The sequence below is a fragment of the Varanus komodoensis genome, unplaced genomic scaffold (assembly GCF_004798865.1).
Source record: "Varanus komodoensis strain SLA01 unplaced genomic scaffold, ASM479886v1 scaffold18_3, whole genome shotgun sequence".
NCBI classification, from domain to species: domain Eukaryota; kingdom Metazoa; phylum Chordata; class Lepidosauria; order Squamata; family Varanidae; genus Varanus; species Varanus komodoensis.
In genome coordinates this window covers 8194904-8217860 of record NW_025335549.1, presented here as the reverse complement: position 1 = coordinate 8217860, position 22957 = coordinate 8194904, and the positions used below count along the sequence as shown (strand labels likewise).

The following is a 22957-nucleotide window of genomic DNA, read 5'->3' as shown; positions in this document are numbered from 1 at the left end:
TATACTTCAAAACAATGCTCAGCAAATCCAGCTGCTGACTAAGACTTTATTTATTCTCAATAAGTTTTATTCTCAGTGGACATTTATAAATAGTTCCCAGGGGAAAATTTCATCATAAAACCTGAGCAAAGCACTCACATTTAATGAAGTCATTTTGATGTTAACACTGTACGTATTTGTTGCCATTTGATACAGTGATAAATGAAAAAAGCTTCTTCATTCAGCTACTCAGTAGGAAGCAGTAGTAACTATTACAGTCAGATTATATAAAAAATATTTTATAAGTTCCTGTTTTATGTAGTTCCCAACCTTTCACTAGAATCCAAAATTGTTTGTGTCTGCCTCCCACAATGCTAACTCTTATAAGTCAAGCAGTAGGGCTAATATCAAAACCAGGCCTAGACATCCAAGGCTCATAGGCTTAAATAACTTCTTGCCAAAACGTTAGCGAGAGTGTCAAGCGCATTGCTGAATGCTGAAGATAGTTATGGCCCTGTATAAAATGTTTAATAGGCATCCTTGAAGAAAAATGCTTTTTCATGTAGAAAGCTATATCACAGTTCTAAGGCAAATTAATGATATATGTATAATTCAAATGGGATTGCCAATTTACCATTCAGACTTCATTTTAAAATTCCAAAATAATTTCAACAGCCATCATTACATAATGCAGCATTCGTATACAATCAGGAGGTATTTTGATGCTGTAGTCTTAGACTCAACTTTAACCTCATTTTTAACATGGCATTACCCTACACATTCATCTCTTTGTTCTGCTCTTCCCCTCCTCTACATCCATATATGCCCGCCCGCCCCTTGAGATCTGCGGGAGAGGCCCTTCTCCAGGAACCCTCCATGAAGGAAATTAGGAGGGTAAGTACTCGGAGGAGGGCTTTCTCTGCAGAGGTGCCCCATCTGTGGAATGCGCTCCCCAGAGAGGTCCGCCTGGTGCCGTTGTTATTTGTTTTTCGGCGCCAGGCGAAGGCCTTTTTATTCAAATGTTATTTTAATTGTTAATATTATTTATCCATTTTATTCTTTTGCCAGGGTGACTTAATTTATATTGTTAATTTATTTTGTTTTATTGGATTCTATATATTTATGGTTGTGAGCCGCCCCGAGGCTTCGGCGAATGGGGCAGCATAGAAGTCCCCTAAATAAATAAATAAATAAATAAATAAATAAATAAATAAATAAATAAATAAAATATTACAAATAAAGGATAAGGATAATAAAGGACAAGGTTGTCAGCGGGTTCTACATTCAGTCTGTCATGGTCAGTGGATCCAGACCCCAACTGAAGACTCATGTGCAGCTGAATTCAGCAATGGATTATATACACTTTCCACCACACGTTGAATATATCAACCACACTGAAACCCAAAGGTATATCATACAATATTACAGAAACTGTATTCAGAATATATGCATGCTAATAGTTCACTAAAAGAAAAGCAGGAGAATGTTTTTAAACATTCATTGATGTTTAAAATGTAGCAGTGTAGTGATAAAAAAAATTTGGAACTCGAATTGAGGTTAAGTTAGCTCTTAGGTGAAAATATTTGCACATTGTAAAGTCTTCTCCACCATCAGCAGGTATACATTCTAACATGGTCTTCTGTCCATTAAAACTCCTTTGCTATCCTTTATCCACGTCTCTTGCAAGGAGACGACAGGAGCCATGTACTGGCAGTGAGTATAATGACATCAGTCCCAACAGCTGCTAGCCCTGGGCTATATCGAATCTGACACCTGGTGGCTCCTTCTGAAAACGCTCCCAAATCCAGAAATGCTATGTGGGTTTCAGGAAATGACAATCTGCCGTTTGTTAGCGCTTATTTTAACTCCTTTGCAAGCTAACGTACTAATAAAACAGAGAGAATACTGGGATATTCCCCAGTTTTCGCTTCTCCTTTCATTTCAGTGTCAGCACAAGTTACAGCTTTTGGAACCCTCCTCCTTTTGTGCAGCCTCTGCACCCTCACAAATACCTTCCTCCATTCCCTCAGGTGAGAGAAAAAATCTTCAGCTATGAGGAATCAGGTTTAATTCACTGAGAGGTCATTTTTGCTGCACACCATCTTTTCCATCACAAGCCTTTTTTTCAATCATCATAATTAAAAGGAATGTGGGCAAAAAGCAGCCCCACAGTAGCCAACGAGCACAAGTTGATACAGCACAATGCGAAGAGGCCCTTTGTAACCTGCAGTGATGCTATACAACATGACCACAACCTGTTAGCTGCTTGGAAGTCCAGTAGAGTGGAGATGTGGCAACAAAGGGCTTAACTGTATGTGGCTGCAGGCTGCAGACTACCACCTGCCTATAACATTTATTGTATGTAAGATTTCAAAAGTGCAGCCACCTGGATTTCATTTATCTGAAATGACTGCTGACCACATTTTCAGTTGCTAAACTGTTTTGCATGTCAAACAAATAACCTTGAGAACAAGGTATTTTAAAGAAGCATTTCTCTTCAGGAGCACAGTGATTCATATTAACATTTTAATTAAAATAGACGAAATTTTGCTGATGCAAATAAGTGAACATGTATTTCATATCAGAGTGTAATATGAAGCAAAGGCTTGCTCACATACCAATTAGAACATTGTTGTGTTTACACTAATCTGAAATCAGGCTAACAGAATAAGGAAGAGTTGGCAAGAAGCAGAAATCTATTTAGATTTATTAGGAAATGCCAACACTTTTCAAAATAATAATAAAACAAGTTAGTCAAGGTATTGTTTTGCAGGAATATGCTTAATCGAAACATTTTGCATTATCTGAAGAGGGATCTTCTTCAATGGATCTATGCTATTCTCCTCAAGTTATTTTTCCATAAACTTTCTCAATCACGCAGGACAGAAATCCAAAGGTACAGATAGAAGGGAAGTAAGAACATGGGGTCCAGAAAAGAAACCAGAGTTCCAGTGCACAAAATTTACATGTGTTTGGTTGTAGGTTCAAGATCGGGTTACCTATTATGATAGAGAGGGGTCGTTCATTTCTTCACTCTCATTATCCTAATTTTAGTCTATGAAGTTTATATGCACTAGCCATGATAATTGAAATTAATGGATTTTAATGTTGTAAGCCACTTAGAGAGCCCTGTTAAGCTATTCAGAGGCATATAAATTTAAAAACAAACAAATACCACATCAAATGGCAGATTAAAGCAATATATGGTAGCCTCCCAGAGGATACTATAGATTTAGTATAGATTTTAGCTGTAATATTAGGTGCACTGGAGTAGAATGCCTTTGTGAATACATCAACAGACAATGCAAAGAAAGTGGCATCTAACCTGTCATCTACCTTTAACTTTAATTATGCACAGGATGTAAAGTACACATAAGGTTGCAAGTCTAGGAATAATAGGAAACCATCTTAGAAAATGACTTTGAAAAGCAATCTGGAACTATTTTTACAAAAACAAGACTGCCTTGTTAAGCCATTCAAATGATAGACAATAGCTAACATTCTGTCTTGGAGAGAATCTAAAATAATTTCTTTATCCTCTTGAAGCTGTGTTCTATACCTGTACTGATTATGCATAACTATGAAGAATCAACTTCATCATTAATAGATTTTCTCTGTGTGGAAATCAGTATACCTGCCTGCTTAGGGGTGGTTTTCTCACAGTTACCAGAAAATGTAGGGTTGAGAGGAAGGGTGTGCTACTCCTTCTCATATGCAGGGAACTCGGTGGATTCAGGATTTGTGCTCCTTCCTTTTCTTCATCAAATACTGGGTAGATGTGTGCTCAATTTGCCTGCTGGATTGGGCTAAGGATCACCATTGCCCATTTCCTACCAAGTGACTGAGGAATGAAAGGCAAGCTCTCTGGCCCATTTCAAAACACTTTGTTTTCCTTTCAATAGGTGAAGAAGCCTGAAGAAATATTCATCCGGTTTCATAGTTTAATACGAATTTGACGAGACAGCCAAATGCCCTCCAAACTAGAAACTATGTTCCTGTTATAGCTAAGTCATAAAAGCAACATAGTTCAATATACTTACGAAGAACAGACAAATCATATCAGTGCATGAATCCTTCCAACACCATTTGACTGATCTTTCCTCAAAGGCTATTTTTCTCTTAAAGGACTGGGCCCCAGAACTCACACCAGGCTGCAGTATGTGCCTTTCTTTGCATTAATGCCACCATCATATTTACAACAACACAAGAAACATCATAAACACTTTGCATTTTTGGTGTTACTGATTGAGAACAGACTTTTCATTCTTTTCAAGCACAGCACCTTTCCTTTGAGACTCTGGTCGAAGATGCATTCAGTCATCTTTGCCAGCTATTTTGTCTGCTACACTTCAAGACCCAAATCCTTTGTATGTTCTTGATTCCCATGATTCCGAAAGCTCTGTGGGCCCATTGTCTCTTAAATCAGAATGGCTATGGTAAGCAATCAATTGTTTTAAAGCTGCATCAACAGCACCCAACAATAAGAACTGGGTTGCTGCACAAATGTATTTCAAACAGAGGCTAGATTTTTATCATGCTACCCTTTATTCCATGGCTCTATTATAAAAACCCTGCTTGAACTGTAGAAGTAACTGTATTTCTAACAGTTCACGATATGTCCATCTAATAGGTGTATCATCTCAGATCATGGAACATGTTGTCAAAAAGATTAGAACTAAAGCTTACATTACATGGTATCTGTTTTGCCTTGACAATTCTACCAACAAGTTGCCAGTTACACTTTAAGTACTTCTTAAATAAGTACTGAGAAAAAGATTTTATACATTGTTAAGAACACAGGATTCTTCTTTTATAGTAATCATAAACTGACAAACAGAATGTGTTTAAATACATTAGTGTTCTATGGATAAACCTCCACATTTTTCTTTTCTTAACGTAAAAGTAACTGATCACACGTTCTTACAGCAGTGATTAGGAAATCACTGCTTGAACAAAAATGATTACAAGAATTCTTAAGAAATATAAAGAATTGTTATGCTGAAGAAGAGCAGTCATTAGCTATCCTATGAAGATTTTATGGTATACTATCAATTTGAATTATCCAGCAGAAACTTGGAGTCAAAGCTACAGAGACTGTCTTTAATTAGAAGAAACTTGTACAGTTGCAAAGGGCACTTTCACTTGTCTGACTCCCTCTGATATTCCTCAAAGAACTCAGTTTTTATTAGGAAAAATGTCACAGTGGTAGCCAATAGAGGGAAGAATTACTTTTTCCTGACCTAGATGTAAAGTACTTAGTCTGTAAAACGATTTTAAAGTGACACATGGCTCTGGATTTTATATCCCAGGTAAATGCCACTTTATGCTCATTAGTTTAGTTGATGGTTTCACCTTAATGGAACCTTGTACAACTTGCCACATGAAGACAAGTTGTGTGGATGGCCAAGTCAAAAATACATACATGTTTTTACATTTTCAAACAATGACCAAAAGCAAAAGGCTTATGGTTTAGCCTGCAGAAGGAAGTACCAAGACAATGTGTAAGTATTGCTGAATCCATCTAAGCTGTTTTTAAAGTAAAGAAAACTCCTGCCAAAAGACAGGTGTCCACCACTTTGTGAACTTAGGAGTTTTTCCTCACAGACAGCATATATGGTGCTTTATTGCCAAAAGAATGTGAAACAGGTGCTTTTGGTAACTGGTGATAAGTGAAGGACATGCAGACAGATGTGGAAAAAGCAACATGGCTCTCAGTGCAAAATCTGCACCAAAAGTACAAGGAAGTAATACCTCTTACAGTCTGCGATGGTTCTATAAAAGATGTAATCTACTGCTACTTTACTTCCTTTAAAGTAAAGGTCCTTCCTATATTTAACTCCTAACCTTGATTTGCTAGAATATGTTCTTATGTAAAATAGTCACTTACTTTGGGGAGGAATCAGATGTTTCACCACTGCTACGGCAAACATTACCAAAGTTTCATAATATGTTTATCTTGTAGAGAACAAAAAATCACAAGAAACCAAAAGCAATGTAAGTCTAGTTTTGCAGCCAGAGGCTGAATTATCGTACATACCACACAGCAGTACACAATCAAGAGTGCAATGCCCCACAAGAATAGGGCTGTATACAGGGCAATTGATAAAGGAAAGCAATATTTATTTTATTTATTTTCCAATGTATAGCCTGCCTTTTACCTACAAAGAGCTCAAGGCAGCTTACATCATTCTCCTCCTCCATCTTATCCCCACAACAACCCTGTGAGGTAGGTTGGGATGAGAGTCTGTGACTGAACCAAAGTCACCCAGTTGGCTCCATGGCTGAGCAGGGACTCGAACCCAGATCATCTGAGTCCCAGTCGCACATTCTTCACCACTACACCACACTGGCTCTCCACACATGTTGTGTCCATAGCATTCATTGCACCATCCACATAATGTCGATGCAATGAAGAAGTGAAACGTTTCACCAAGTATCCAGATGCCAGCTCACTGTACTACTTGAAAACAATGGATTTGGGACATCTTGTTCATAACATGCTTAATACTTGATAATATCAAACAGGGATTTGCATCTGAGATAGCCTAGCACAGTTTTACTTTCCCTTGCGTCAGCTGCCAGTCAGTAAGCAAACGAGTACAAAGAAATCAAGTCTGGCCCATGCATCCATCAATCAGATCTCAGAAGCAGACAGGGTAGATACATACTGCACCTATTTACATAAGCAGTTTGCTAGTAATAAAGCATATGTTTGTGATCCAACAAATGCTGAATCAGTTGCAAATCAGTTATACAAATCTGTAAGCCGCAAGGAGACTTAGATTCAGCACCAGTTGGATTCTTTTTGCACCAGACTGTTAAACATTTATGTCAGCTTTACAGAGATAGTCTGAAGTACAATGGAGCTATTAACAATAATATAATTTTGAATATTAATAGATATGAGCTTATTAAGTGACTTATAATTCAGCTACTGGGATGCTAATGTGTTTTCAGAAGTGAAATACCTTGACATCTGAGATAATTGTCAACCTCCCATAATAAACAGCACTCTATTATCTTCATCTGTGTTAAGGGAATGTTAATATACCTTTCAAAACAATTAATTCAATACTAACGGTGACTGAGGCAACTCATTCTTCCCTTTATTCTTGTACCACTAGTTAACAGGTGATTTTAATTGCCACAGTAATCACATGTAATGAAGACTGAAACTATTTTTGATTAAATAAGATTTGCATTGAATTTGCTGGAGAAAAATTTGCTGTTCTTTAACAGCTATAGTCATTAGTGCTTTTCTCACATTCTGTTTATATCCATGCAGTATAAGAAATTTAATAAGCACACTGTTAGTGTTCAACTGCATCTCAATAAATGTCACTCCTGGCATATGAGCAGAAAGAATGTATGTTTCTACCAAAGCAAATAATAGTCAATAGTTTTTCATGTTTTCAACATCTTCGCCATAATTAAAACAACTATAAACTTGTAGGTGGTAGGCTCATCTCAACTTGGGACTATGGTTCTCCCCATACCACACCCCATCAATCGTTTCACTCAATTACATGCATACCATAACCATCTAAAAATTGTGTGTATGAAAACCTCAGTGCATTATCAAAATTAACCTCTTAAGATTGAACAATCCAAATCTGGAGAATGCTGGAAGTTGTCAATTTTCCCCGTTCTATATATGCATAAAGTTTTCTTATTGCTTTGTAAAGTATAAAGCAATAAGAAAACAACTAATTGTATTATGTAAGATAACTTCAGCATGGAGATTCACATTAGAGTTGGTGTATGTACTGGCAATACATGAAGTTCTAATCGAGGATAAAGAAAGACAAAGGGCAGCAGTAAAACTTTATGAGAAAGTAAACTAATCACAGTCATCAAATAAAACAACATGTCCAAAGTGTTTCCAAAGAGGATAATAAAATTGAAAATCATCTCCATCAGAAGCACTTAAAAATTTAACAAGGACAAAGTAGGATTTACCCGAGAGTGACCAAGACAAGCTGCTTTTGAACATAATTTGTTCACATTGTGGTTGGTACTTTCTCAAGGTAAAACATCACAGGCAAACTGGTCAAGATTTGACTCTGTTAGGAACCTTAGTCTTAAAATGGAAAAGGTTTGATTATGCAGCAATGTAACCAGGTTCCAAAAAGGATAACATGTCAGAATATACTCAATATCCTTGGGAAAGATAAAATGAACAGAAGTCTATGTTTTGCTAAAGGCAATAAAATAACAAAAGTTAGGAAACTGGCCACAGGGTGAATGTGATGCTTTCACTCCATTTTTTCAGAATTTGAACTGAAGTCTTGAGTCAAACAACACACCCCAAACTGCTTTTTATAATATTAGGGTTGCATGATATCTTCCAAATAATAAAAAGGTCACTTCAACTTACAGTGCTTTTAATTTAAGAAAGATCTAATTGGTTCAGATCCTAAACAGTTCTACTACCTTGATTGATTTTAATTATATGGTTTGTTCTGCTATACCGCTAATATACCTTGACATATTATGTAATATTTCTCAAAAGAGAGTACTGTTATCTTTGCTAGGACTGAATCCCATCAAATTTACTCAGTGGGTAGAAAAGACAAGTCAAGTACACACTGAGCATGTGTTTTGTGTTTTGTGTTTGAGATGGATTAAGCTCTTCCGTGCACAAAACTGAAATTAAACTACATGGCAAAGTAACTCCCATTCAATCTAATTCATATCTGTGCCATATCTTTCCTCTGTTCCAGGATGTAGAATAAAGCATATGTTTAAACAGTCTTCTGGAATTCTGCAAAGAACAGATGTTAGAGGCCTATTTATTCTTCCTCTCCTTTCTTACTTACACCCTCTCTTATTTAATGCCCAAACTTACCATATAGTATCATTTCAGTTAACTAGCAAGCTCAATATACACCTTGCTTTATCATATCCAACTGTCAATCTGTGAAGGTCACAAAGACTCAGAGAGAGAGAGAGAGAGAGAGAGAGAGAGAGAGAATGAGAGAGAGAGGGAGAGAGAGAGCGAGCGCGCGCGCATCCATGTGCCATGGGGAACCTTCAAGCTGCGGAAGAATGATATTAACTGCCACACTAATTTCTACAGTTTACATAAGGATGATAGAATAATAAAGTTTGTTTCCAAATGAGAATACACTAAAAATTAACTATCCCCAAAGAAAACAAGTCAATAACTTTACATATATGCCTATATATACACAAAGGTTGGGGTGTGTGTTTACATATCTCTCCCATCTAAACACACACACACACACACAGTATGAGAGAGAGAGAGAGCGCGCGCGCACGAACATGAGAACATGGAATAATACCAGTAACAAAAGAACATTACAACACAGAGTAAAAAAATCTGGAAATACTGTCTTTGTTTATTTACCTCCAATAAAGCCACTAAGTACTTTTATTACCTCAGGAGTTCCAGAATTAATCAATGTCTTTATCCATACATATTATTAGTGCAAATGCCATCTTACCTTTATTCATGTCAATCAGTTGCTTCTTCTTTTGCTGCCTTTCCAGTTTCTCACGTTCTGCTTTCTCTTTCGCAAGTTTGGCTCGTTTAATCTTCTCCTCCAACTCTCTTCTCTTGTTGTTTTCTTTCAGTGCCTCCTGCATTAGAAATGTGGAAAGCAGGATTCATCCATTACTTATGCACAACAAATTGAAGGAACCTTGTTCGTGTACACTCTTGACTTGCATTTTAGTTGCCTGGAGAAAAACTCATACCACCTTTGAAAGTAACAGGCAAATAACTGGATTTTTTAAAAAGAAATAAAAATCTTTCTGTACCTTTCAGTCTGATACATTTTTTACTTGTATACAAGGCAAGACCAGCATATCCAGATGGGGGAAAATAAGAAATATCTATGTTGCAGAACTGCAAAAGAATTATATACCAGACACAAAACCAAGCATCCTTATCCAGTTTGGATAAACTGAATCATTAAGTTACGAATTATGCTGTGTACACTCAGATAACTCTATTATAGCATGCTTTTAAAGGAAACAAAAAAGTAGCATTTCATACTTACAACACGTACAACTTCTCAGCCCTAAGTTTTTAAAGTAATAGGAAATTTGAAAAAGTTTTACAGTGCAACTTTTTCTCTTCAATAAACATTGACATTCGATACAGAATTTCATGTCTTTTCCTGTTGAGATCCTGTTGACAGTTTTCATAATCAGTTTACATCCAGATTGTGTCTAATGATCTTACAAGTTAATTTTAATTTCAGTTCATAATATAATGATACACTTTGTAATGTTGGTTGCCTAGTATTCTGAAGAAATTCAAACTAGCTAGTGAAACTAAACTGCTCATATACAACACCCTTCCAAAAGGGTGTGCCTTTGAGTTCTTTAAAGCAGCAGTTGGCTGTCATTTCAATAATTCAACTTGTTCTCTCTTATGAGCTTTGAACTAATGTGAATACTCATGAGTAAAACTCTATTTTTTTAAAAAAAACAACAAACCTGTCTACTTCAACAACTTCATTTTTTCACTAGAGTTTTTATAAATGCTTCATCCCTTTACAAATTTCTATCTCTCCAACTTTTTATAAGGTCCTATTATGTAGTAAGGGCAACTCTGAAGCAAATTTTGCTTTAAAAATATTGCAAGACAAATCAGCCATCTCTGGTCATTTGTCAAAGCAGTTTTTGGTTGCTTTGTCCAGCACAACTCAGGAAGACTTATGTCGCTGCTGCTGCAATAGATTTATGTATTTGTCAGTCAGACAGTATAGGAAAAAGTAAGAGATTTTCTAGAGAAAATAGAAAGCAAAATGGTGCAGATGAAATACTGGGTTGTAAATCAATTAAATTTAATTGTTCAGATAAACCAAAATCTAGCAAAAACATGTTAAAAGGTTTACATTACTCGATTCTATTAGCAGGCAGGCAATGCTGAATATAAAAGTTACAATTCCTGTGAATACTTGGTCAATCTGTTCAGAAAATCAAGGACTCCATTAATTTTGATGGCATATGAATTCATTCCCCTTAATTTCCATCAAGATGATTAAGACTAATATCTAGATTCAGAATGTGCCTATAATGCTGAGAGGCTAGGAATGTGAATGCATTTGTTAGTGTGAATGTTTATTCTGCAACAGAGAAATCCTAAAGCCCCTCAGCAGCATCTACAGGGACATAGGATGATGAACATTTTGATTTTTGGAACCAAGGTCATAAAGGAACTCCAACCCCAGAAATGGGCCTCTGTATGCAGATCTTACTCACTGTTGGCACAGAAAGAACCATATAAGCTTCTTCTCTGAGGTTGTAAGAACAATCCTGAAGAAGAGTTCAGGGGTGGGGAGGGGAGGAGACTGTTGCTGCTAAAATACACTGTACTGTAGTGGCATCTTAGCCTGTTTTCCTCTACCTCTAAGATGCCACAGCTGGATTACCAAATTCAGCCATCTTGATGCTTACAGGAGCAGCATGGAAGGAATCTTTTTCCATATTCTTGCACAGGATGAGCATATTCCATCAAGTTCCCAGAGCTATGGCCCTCCCTAACTTAGAGAACATTAAGTACTTTCTTCAAAACAGGTGTTTGTTTTCTAGCATCTAATGTTAATTGTTGATTTTCTTTTTCTGGGAATAACAACTTTGCCCCAAATGTAGATAACTTTCTTCTACAGTTTTTAGGAACTACTGCAAATTTAGAAGCTTTAAACTCAGCTCAGTGAGGGATTTTTCACTTAGTTTAGTTCTGGGAAACTAGTTTTGAATGGGCACTCAGATATTTCATATGAATGAGTAAATTAATTCACCTTACAATCTAAATTGCCATATTTCATAAACAGATAAAGGGTGCTATATTTCTGATAACATACTTTGTCTTTATGCTGAAAGAATTGTAAGTATCTGTTAACTTTGTTTTTAACTTGGCTTGTTTTAGGAAACATAAAATCCAGTTTGGCAACATCTGGACATAACAACAAACTATATCATTGTTAAGTTTCAAGTCATCACCAACTCCTAGGAACCCTATGCATGAATGCCCTCCAAGATGTCAAGTTTGATATTAGCTCTGATCAGCTTTTGCAAACTCAAGGCCATCAGTTCCTTTATGGAGTCAAACCATCTCATATTTAGTCTTCCTCGCCTTCTGCCTTTGACATTCCCTAGCATTATGGTCCTCTCCAGTGAGTTTTGCTTTCTCATGATGTGCCAAAAGTATGACAGCTTAATTTTTTCCATTTTAGCTTCCAAGGAAAGTTCTGGCATGATCTGATCAAGGACCTACTTGCTCATCTGTCTGCTTTTCCAGGGGTATTTAAAAAACAAAAGCAAATGTTTCTGATCTCTTCTTACAGCCATGTTGAGCCCAACAATTGTTCATTAAACTAGAGTGCATTTTTAAATATGAAGCTTCATTCATGTACCACTAAATCATCATATATTTTATATGTGAATGAGGCCAATGTCAGGGCATCCATAGAGGAGAGGAGAAAAATACTTCTCCTCAAGTCATGGCAGGGGTACAGTGTCACCAGAGCTGCTCTAGCTATCTTCTATGTCTCCTGAGTTTTTTGCTATGGTGGCTGAACACAGTGCTGGGAACAGCTAGTGGAAGCGTCTTCACAGGTGTGCACAGTATGTTAAAGACTGCAGTAACAAGTGCTGCATGCTTGGAGGGAGTGATTGCAGATGAAACACAACAGACCATCCATACTTTTCATCTCAGGGGATTCACAATTTCAGGACCAACCAGGAGGTATCGTGCATGCCTATGTTGATCTTATTTTATCTCTATCTCTTTTCTAGGACCAAACAAGGCAGTTTTCAAAATGCTCACGAGGAAGTAAGTTCAATAAATGCATGGAAACCAGCAAGGCCACCTATTTTAGAATTTGTACTGGATGTTGTGGTCCAACTCCAGTGCTGCAGGATGCCTAACAGCTTGTAGCCAGATCCAAGAGTGGTCTGGAACATTTTGGCCTCATGAGCCTGGGGACTGTCAGAATCAGTGAAAGCCTATCTTTGACAGTGTCCCCATGGGACTGCAGGGGGAGTTACCCCTGTCTGTCTGGCAGCTTCTCTGTGAAAACCAAACAGGTGGAGGGCCGATATTGGAGGTGACACATAGGTTGAAGGGTCAACACAGGAAGGCCAAAAGGAGATGCCCTATTTGGACAGAGCTTTTATTGAGGGGGTACATTCTCTTGACAGTTAGCTGGTCAGGAAAGAGCACTATTGTGGTCACACCTTCACTCTTCAGCAGATGTCCAGGCTAGAAGAAAGGAACATACTTATTATCACCACCTCCCCCTGCCCCAATCCTCACTTTCTGGACTTTCTACTCTCAGATCCTCTTGAAACATTCTTTGCATGAGCTCTCCTTCCAATTTGGACTCATGTGCTTTTAACAAGGTATTTTTAAGAGGTGGCCATGAAAAGTAGTGCTATATTATTCACAGAATGTGAATCCTTATTTATTATAGATTATAGTAGGCATGTCATGAGCAGAACCGGCTGGAGCTGGGGGTCAGACTAGATGGCCCAGGAGGCTGCTTCTGACTCACTCTGTCACTTCATTGTTAATAGTATGTAGTAGGCACAGGGGTTAAACTGATCTGATCCTCTACATATGTGGAATTCTTGAGGTCTTTTTTGAGAACCATATCTTTGCTTGCCTGGGAAGGTTTATCCCATGAATCATTCAAGGCTTTGCCCCGTAATGTGAGCGGCAGATATTATAATGGGGAAATCTCTGACACAGTTACTAGTTCTTGCTTTGAATCATGGTGGAACTGCTTCTCAACCCTACAGCTAATACTCACCAGCTATCTATTTCCTGAGAAATGAAATCACCAAAACTTTACCATGAAAATTGGTACAGTAACAAAGCATCAATGGCTTGGAGTATCCTGTTTTAAAAAGTCACTCTGTGTGCTTGAAGAATTGGGCCAATAACATAGTGTAGGAACACCACCTTAGTTCCAAAACAGAGGAGGAGGGTGAGATGACACAGAAGGCAATAAAGCCAATTAAAGCCATACAGGACAAAGCTAAATTCTGGTATGCCTACAAAATAGTAACTGCAGGTAACCATATGCTATAGCATTGTAGTATATATTGGACAAAATACTGCAGATTATGACTTAGATCCAAACATTTCCTGCCTTTCATTGAATTTTGCACTAAGAAAGGAGGGAAAGGCAGAAAATCTAAATAGTAGTATTTTCACAGTAGTATTTACTGAAATGTAAAACTTGGCCTAAAATTGCATAGTATCTCATAAGGGTTTTTTTCTATGGTGAAGATCTTTCTGTTTCCATCATAAAAGAGAGGTGCATGCATGGGTGCATGAGAGAGAAAGAGAGAGAGAATCATTTTGCCATACCTAGGACATTTCCCCTTGTAAAGAAAGAACTTTAAAAAATACCAAAGTGATGGATTTCATTCCGTACAGGGAAAGGAGAGATGTATGAGAGAGGTCAAGTGGGCATGTTTCATGTGGCAGGGTTTACCTTAAAAGAAATGTTTTAAACAGATGAAGTCTCCTGATAAAAATTTCCCCTTATATCAGGATGCTAGGAGAAAAGAGTATAGATTAAAAATCAAAGGACCACAACAAGTATGGAGAGATGATGGGAGCCCTTTTTGTGCAGGAAAAGATAATGAACAAATAGAACTGTTCAGTAGACAAGGTTTTTGAGGCTACAATACTGGCTCATTTAGACAACAATTATATGTAATTGGTTAAGGGTGAGAAGGGATTACTAACACTACAAAGTGCTATGTGAGTGAGCATTTGATGTTCAAAAAAGGCAACACACTGATGTGTTCTTAAATTTTAACTATTTGTCAAATAAAAATAAAGGTAATTTTAATGAATAAAATAAGCAGAATCACAAGAGAAGCTAAAGACCAAATATAAATACACATTAGTTCTTTATGTAAAATCTGATATCTAGTGTGAGTTTGGCTGAAGAAAGAATTTATTTTGTTTAGGAGAGTGGTTTCATGGCCGCATTCATACATCATGAATACGTTACCCTGTGAATAAGCTTTGTATTGTGGGTTGCTTGACCCATTTAGCAAAGTCTGTTGTTGCATGCCGACAAATTGACTCTGACTTACGGTGACCGTATAAATGAAGCTCTTGCTTTGTGCAATCAAGCCATCCAGTAGCTGCCCTTCCTCTTCTTTGGCTGCCTTCAACTTCCCCTAGCATGATTGTCTTCTCCAGCAAGTCTTGATTTCTCATAATGTGCCCAAAGCACAACAGCGTCAGATTTTTCCCTTTTGCTTCCACAGAAAGCTCTGGAGTTGATCTGGCACCCACTCATTTGTCCTTCCATCCAGTCCAGAGTATTCAGAAAGCTCTGCTCCAGTGCCACGTTTCAAGTGCATTGGTGTTTATTCTGTCACCTTCCTTCACTGCCCAGCTTTCACACCCATGCAATGATGATGATTGGGAATGCAACAGTGCGGATGATCTTGGCCTTGTTCTCCAGTGAAACATCACTGTAATTGATTACCTTTTCTATTTCTTTCACTGCTGCCCTTCCAAGTCTGAAGTAGTGAGGGAGGGCCCCTTTTTGCACATTATAGTGTATCAAGATAGATTCATCGGATTCAGAGGTAGAAGTCTAAGGGCAAATGTGGGCAGAAGACTTGGCAGCTTCAAGGTTACGTAGTAAAGATTTTCAGGCAGAGCATGAGAATCAACCCAACTTGCAAATTTCAGAGCTATGGGGAAAAGATAGAGGACTTCCTTGATGCAGTCATGAGATGGCGGGCAAAGTGAGCAGATCCATTGTGAAGTGTCTGGTGCTCCTCAAGTGGCAGGAACTGCCCTGAAGGTGGTGTCAGAAACTGTCCTTGGTATCAATATCTGTAAAGACGTTGACCCCAAAGCAAGGATGGTGGAAGCAAGGTTGTGTTAATGTCCAGATGACCAAAAGGCTATAGCTGTAGGTAGGCAACCTGCCTTTCTTCATACTCTCTGTGCATCGCACACACGGATGATTAGCAAGCTGATTTAACTGCTGCAAGACCATGTCGTCCTTGCAACAAAGAAGAAAGGGTGGTACTGACAAAGAAGCACACTGTGTGGTCTCAGTCATCTAGACTATGATGCTTCATAAAAGTTGAAGGCTGCTGCTCAGCACAATTCAAATAAAGGTACACATCTGCCAGACACCAGTGAAACTGCAAGAACCCTGGTGGAATGAAACGTCTCTTTCACAGCAAGTGTGACTATAGCCAGTCCATGTGCTAGAGTAATATTGTGAACTATGATGTGTAGCACTGAATTGAAACTGACAAGCTCCTGCATTTTCCCCAATAGCACAGGAGCGATTGTAGCTTTGGATGATGACAGGAATCCATCTTTCTATAATATGGGGACAAAATATGGATTCATGAAGTCAAACCTGCAAGCAACTGGTCTCTTGGTGTCCAGGTAACAACCTTCACATCCCTGGGAAATATTGCAGCCATTCCTCCTTTTATTTGTGATTAGAGACAGTTTGCAAGTGAGATTTTCAGTGCTGTGGAAAGAAGGAAGGAAGGATCCCTCATTTTCCTACTATGCAAATAGAAGGCTCAAAATGTGCTCCAGCCCCACCTTTCTTCTCAGATTTTCTCTACACTTGTTTTAAAAGATGTTTCCTGCCTTTTGTTTCCTGAATCTTCTTTTGAGACTGTCACTGGAGGATTTATAACATTAACATTAACTTTGACAACCTAGACAAGCCTTACTTACAAGGGATTTGGGAAGTTTAAAAATACAACGGATTGGGAGCACTGTACCGTTTTCCAATCATGAAGGAAATGCTTTAGACTTGATATCTTCCAGTAGGCAAATTGGGTAAAATGCACATATTAATTATTGTTTTTGTCATAGTCACCTACTTTCCTTAGTATGACAAAATTAAAAGGTCGTTTTTCCCTCCTTGCAAAACTGCTCTACCTCTGTCAGGTTGGATGGGCACCGGTGGTGAACAGCAACTTTAAATCCAGAAACTGATTCTCAGTCAGGTAGAGATCAGGCCATTCTAGGATGTTTAGGTTCTAGTTTTTGAACCACTCTTGTGTCACTCCAGGTTTGTCCTGCTGGAAGGTGAATTCCCATCACAATCCCAGGTCCCTTGCAGACTGAAACAGGGTTCCCCCTAGAATCGCCATGTAGTGGTTTCATCCATCTTGGCCTCCATACTGACCAGGCTTCCCAGCCCTTACGTGATGCTGCCATGCTTCGCCTTGAGGAGGGAGTTGTCAAGGCAAGAGACACTGTTGGCTTAGTGACTCATAGAGTGTTCTGCAGCAAAGACAACAAGTTCAATTTTGGTCTCGTGAACCCAAAGACCATGTTTTTGCTGTGTCTCCCACATGCCTTTTTGCAAACTCCAAAGAGGCTTTCCAAAAATGGCATTTATTTTTGCCACTCTTCTATAAAGCCCAGCTTTGCAGACCACTGGATGATAGCTGTTCCATGGACAGTTTTCCCATGTCTCCCGTTCCTTCGGAGTCACCACTGGCCTCTTGATTCTTCTCTACTGATACACTCAGTCACTGAGTTACAGGGCGTGGCTTCCTCTAGGCAGAATTATGGATGAGGTACATTCTTCCCATTCTATGATAATGGATGTAACTGTACTCTGGTGTTTATAATTTGGGATTTTCTTTTAATTGCCCACCTCCCATTGATACTTCTGACCAGCTTGTACCAGAATTGCACTGATAGTTCCTTAAACTCTGTTTAGCTATTTTTACCTTCCAGAAACAGGAGCGTGTGGTTCTGGAACTGGATGCACAGGCAGACTCCGATTATTTATATTATGTGGCTTCCTGCTGCAGTGGGTTGCATCAAAAACTCATTTAGACATGTCACAATAAAAAGGGAGAATATTTCTGCAACCAGCAAAGACCATTTTATTTTTCTTTACTTCAGTTTTGTAAATAAAAAATAAAAATATTGTGTACCTTCACAATATTAAGTATTTTATATCTGTCAAGTGAACACCAATTAAATCCTTGTTCACTACAAGTTGTGACACAATAAATGTAGAAAAGTCAAAGAGGGGTGAACACTTTTGGGAGGTGCTGCATGTGAGTAACGGGAGTAATGTGAGTGCTTAGTGTCATAACCCAATTTGGGCTCCTTCTCAGTGAACTAATGTTACAAAAGCTATTATATCTATTATGACTGGAAATGTTCTCCTTAACTGGCACCTCCAGTTAAAAGGAACAGCTATCTGTGACTCTTTCCCTAGTGCTTTTCAACCCATTGCCAATCAGATAGACAATACTTAGGCAAAGAGCCAAACCTAGTATAAAACAGCTTAAACTGGATGGCGGAGCTTTATGTTGGGACAATCCTACGCTTAAATTTATGAATATTTTAAACCTTCTCTGGCAAGCACAGGCATTCAGAGCAACCATTACATTAACTCTGTTCCTATATGGCACAACGTTTTTTCCATGTGACTTCAGGCAAACATACCCAACTGTCAGGAAAGGACAAGACGAATTCATTCACATTCAAAGCATCCATGATGGACAAACTATGTAAGGAGCAGTGACATGAGAGCTGCAAAAATAGACTGAGAACAAGAGTCATTCCCCATGAAGGCAGGTGGCTTGAAGAATAAGAATGAGAGCCTGGAAAAAAAACTGCAGATAAAATGCAGTAAGTTGAACAGACCAGTATTTTCTTCATTTACTGAAAAGGTGCAGATTTTCTTGCTACAGCGAGACTCCTAAATTTTGATGCTGGCAAGCCATTAACTTATATTATGAGAACTGCATTACAACACTGACAGCCATAGTGGATTGACTCGAATTTTATATTGTAGTAATGCTTTACTATTTAATATCCCTGCAGCTGAAATGGACAAACTTCCTCCTGCAAAGTTACCCTAAAGCAAATCCTCCGTATGTTGATTGACTCACACTCGATGTCTGCCGTTGACATAAAACAGCAGTTCGGTTGTGGAATGTGTTTCACAGAAGTCCATCTGTCGGCATTGCCCACTGATAAACTAGCTGCTTCAGCCTGGATGTTTATTGCACATTTAACTCTAGGATGGTAGGTGCATTTTTATTTCTTTGTCATATCCCGATGAAACCCAGAATGGAAATTTTACTCAATAAAAATTACTGTAAGAAATGCTAAATACACAGAGAGAGAGAGAGTGAATGAATTCAGTCAGCTGGGTCAGGACAGGCAGACAAAAAAGGCAATGTGCCTAAAACAACAAGTGGGAAGAAAGGCCAGCTGGGATGGAAGCTGTTTGATCCCTAACATACCAGCTGCAGGAGGTGTTTCACTCCAGTCCCTCCCTTGCATGTTGTTGTTGCTAGTCGCAAAGTCATGTCCGACCCATCACGACCCCATGGACAACATTCCTCCAGGCCTTCCTGTCCTCCACCAGCCCCAAAGGCAGGGATAGCTATCAAGTAGCCTTGGATAAAAGCTTTATCGTAGAAAGCACTGTCATTCAGAATTCAAATCCCTTTTGCTGGTTCTCCAAGATTTCAACAACCTTTCATGTTTACTAATCCTAAGTTTTCCTTACATTTTACTTATTTAATCAATTTAAAGCTTACCTCTTCAAAAGTAGTTCCTATAGGTATGTTCTAAGGGTAACTTTATGCAATTATTTACTTTTTGGATTTTCTTTGAAAGTGATCCAAGCTGTATTGTAGTCATGTTGCTGATTAATACTTAAGCTAGCCCTTCCAATTAATTCCACCCAACTCACTCTGTCCCACAACAATTTTTTTTTTTTTTTAAGGAGTGTGATGTTTGCAACTTGCTGATTGGTATGGCAAGAGAACTGTCTGGATAACTGTCTTCATGAATTATCTACTGATCCATGGGAATAAGCTCAACGTATCATGCACAAGCTTACTAATATAAGGGGGAAGGCTGATGAGACCAATTCTGTGATAGGCTGATCATCAAAAGGAAAATCCATATATTATTCTGCCATAGGAGGAGACAACTAGGGATTAAATGAGTCAAAATTCCCATATTTAGAAGTTTTGGTTAGGAGGAAATTTCTTATTTTCAAGACTCTATCATAGAACACTTGGGAGGAGACACTGAGATATATGTAACTTTATATAGGAACACAGACAACATAATTCTCTATGCAATGATGTCCCTTCCCAAGACAAAAATCATCATTTTGTCTTGGGAGTATAAAACTAAACTCTGGTGATAAAATCTATACTGGAGGCATACTTGTACATTCAGATACTATCCAAGATATGAGAATCAACAGATTACATTCATATCCGAGATATGAGAATCAACAGATTACAAAACAGCAAGAAAAAACAAAAGAAAAGAAACAAGATAGACTCTGTCTGGAGTAGCAAGACTTTTTGTACTGAAGGAAGGAAACCAGTTTGATGATAATCAATACCTGTAGCAGCTCACAAAGCAACTAAGAAAGGTCAGAACCTGTACTCTCTGCACAGCCTTCTTTATAACTTCCTTCCTTCTTGCTGCTTACAAATAGTGTGATAATAACTTATTTATAGGGAACACTTTGCTGGAAAATCATACTTGAAGAGAAACTGCAAGACCCAAATGGATTTTTTGTTTCAAGTCGCTGGTAATGCTTTGATCACAAAAACGGAAGTTAGTTTTCTTCCATCATTGATTGTTTGGGATTTTAAAAACCTACAAAATCTTCCATATATCATAGTAACTTTTGAAAAGCCAGAATATGCCACTGGGAAACAATTCCAACATTTGACACATTTTATTTTTAGCCATGCAAGGAATGGTGTGGTATCTATGAAATCCTTTTAAAGATTGTCTATTTTTAAAGCAATTTTATCAGCTTCTGAAGCTTTATTTAATTAAAACTATCATTAAATATGAACTATTGTTACAGAACATCTGTTTTCTCTGTTACTTACTTAACATTTACATGGCGTGGGGAGACCATTTTGTGTTGCATGCCTTTATTACAAGCCTTAAGATTAAAACAAACTAGCAAAAACATTTTGCGGAAATTAGTCAGTTATAGTGTCTATTTCCACCATCCAATCAGAAACTCCAATTAAGTTTTTTTAATGCAATAATTTTAATGTCCATGCAAAACACACTGACTTCATACACATAAGGAGAACTATTCATATCTGTGTTTACAGACTTCTTTTCTTATGTGTGTTTCTCATGTACAATACAGACTGTATACTAGGCCAAGCTATGGTCACCTGATTTCAAAGTGGAAGAGGCCTATGTCATTAGGGCTCCCTATTCACTACAACCTTTATTCTGAACTTTATAGGAGTTATTCATGATACTCCATGTCAGTGGACCTATTTTGGAGATAAAGTTCAGCACCATAGCTAGCTCCTACAACGCCAAAAATAAAAGCTGATGAAAAGCCTGCTAACATAGACACCAGTCTTCCCGTCTTCAAAGTAACTTTATCAATGGAATAGGAAATAGGAAAGGAATATGCCCGATTAGGTATCCAAATGTAAAATATAGTGTTCTGATCTGAACAATGAACGTATGCAACTGATTCTGCTAATTTCAATAAAGAGACTTCCTAAAGTGGTAGTGATTGCATTACACAAGGAAGCCCTTGTGCACCTTCTACTATTCAGGCTTATAAATCAAGTCTGGCTCAACCTACTTTGGACATTCCCATATGGATTTCTGGCTTCAACTCTTAACTGGAAAAGATTCAAACATGGAAATATTTTGTGTCTATCTCCTTTGTGGGTAACGTGGTTATATATCCTGAAATGCATATAGAATCAATTGAATGGAAAGCTGCATTTTTGAAAACCAATCAGAATTTTGCAAAAGCCCAATGCAAATTTGTTGTGGAATATGTGCAGATCATTTGTTTGTGAACCATATTACCTGTTCTCCCCCTAAAAACAAAAGATTTGTGCAGACACTACTCTTTGATGTATGTCCTATAGAAATTTCCTCCCTGAAATCCAAATCATCTGAGTCTTCACAAGATAAGCACATTCAGTAACATAAGGAAACATGACATCTGGAACTGGCATGGGAAACATTGCTAGGTGAGTAGGAAAAGACACCAGTCGATACTAAGCTAAATCTACTTTAGCACATAATTAATCTGCCACTTCTAGAAGGAATTTTGTTTCTGACTTATGTCTTGCCTGTATAATACTGTAGCATTTACCCTAAATTCCTAAGGCATCAACATAGCCAGAATTTATCCACTTTCTATACAATTGTAAAGTGTAACTAGATTTTTCATTCTATCTAGCTCAACACAGATAACTGTGCAATCTAGCCTCTATGAACAGAATAAACAAGTCACAGTCTCTATTTACAGATAAGAAGAAAGGTATACCATATAAGTTAATTAACTGGAAATTATTTCTGTATGCTTCTTTACAACAACCCAGTTACGTCTCAATGACAAGACACAGCTGTGCTTCTAACATGGTGATGGCATGGGAAAGAATTACAAATAGATTGTACCAAGGTAGTAAGAAGAGTTAAACAGGATCGTAGGTACATGTTACCTACAAACTAGTGATCTTATTCTTACAGATGTGCTAAATACGTACTAATGTAATTTCAAGTACCTCAAATTTTCATAGCTTGATTTCAATTTAATGCCATGTTTACATAGAAAAGTGAAGGCATAGAAAACAAGTACACTTAATTTTGGAAATGATTCTACTTCACTGTAAATGTGTTATAGCAGTGATTTCTTAGTACAGAAAATCTCTAAAAATGCATTAGATAGAGGTTTGTTTTAACCTGTGAAATGTCTTACAATTTCCTGTCATTGAGAGTTTATAATAAAATAAAACTTGATGTAGTAAAGTTAGCCAGAGAACTATTTGCAGCCTTGGAGCACACAAAACGCTGATAGTTACTCAACAGATTAAGGCTTGCTGCTGGCAATATGGATCCGTGCACTACAAACTGTATGCTGAATGGCTGAGTAGTATTGATAATCCTAGGCAATTTGAATACTCCCTGAAGGTAAGCATCATATTA

At 37.8% G+C, this 22957-nt stretch overlaps 1 protein-coding gene across 3 annotated transcripts in view; it reads right to left on the bottom strand.

Moving 5' to 3' along the window:
• Positions 1–22957, bottom strand: part of DIAPH2 (diaphanous related formin 2) — a 296692-nt gene that overhangs the window by 81663 nt on the left and 192072 nt on the right. For all 3 annotated transcript variants that reach the window (XM_044427231.1, XM_044427232.1, XM_044427230.1), the window contains one exon: positions 9447–9582. In XM_044427231.1, the coding sequence (XP_044283166.1) occupies positions 9447–9582 (136 nt within the window). The remainder of the gene's footprint in view (positions 1–9446; positions 9583–22957) is intronic.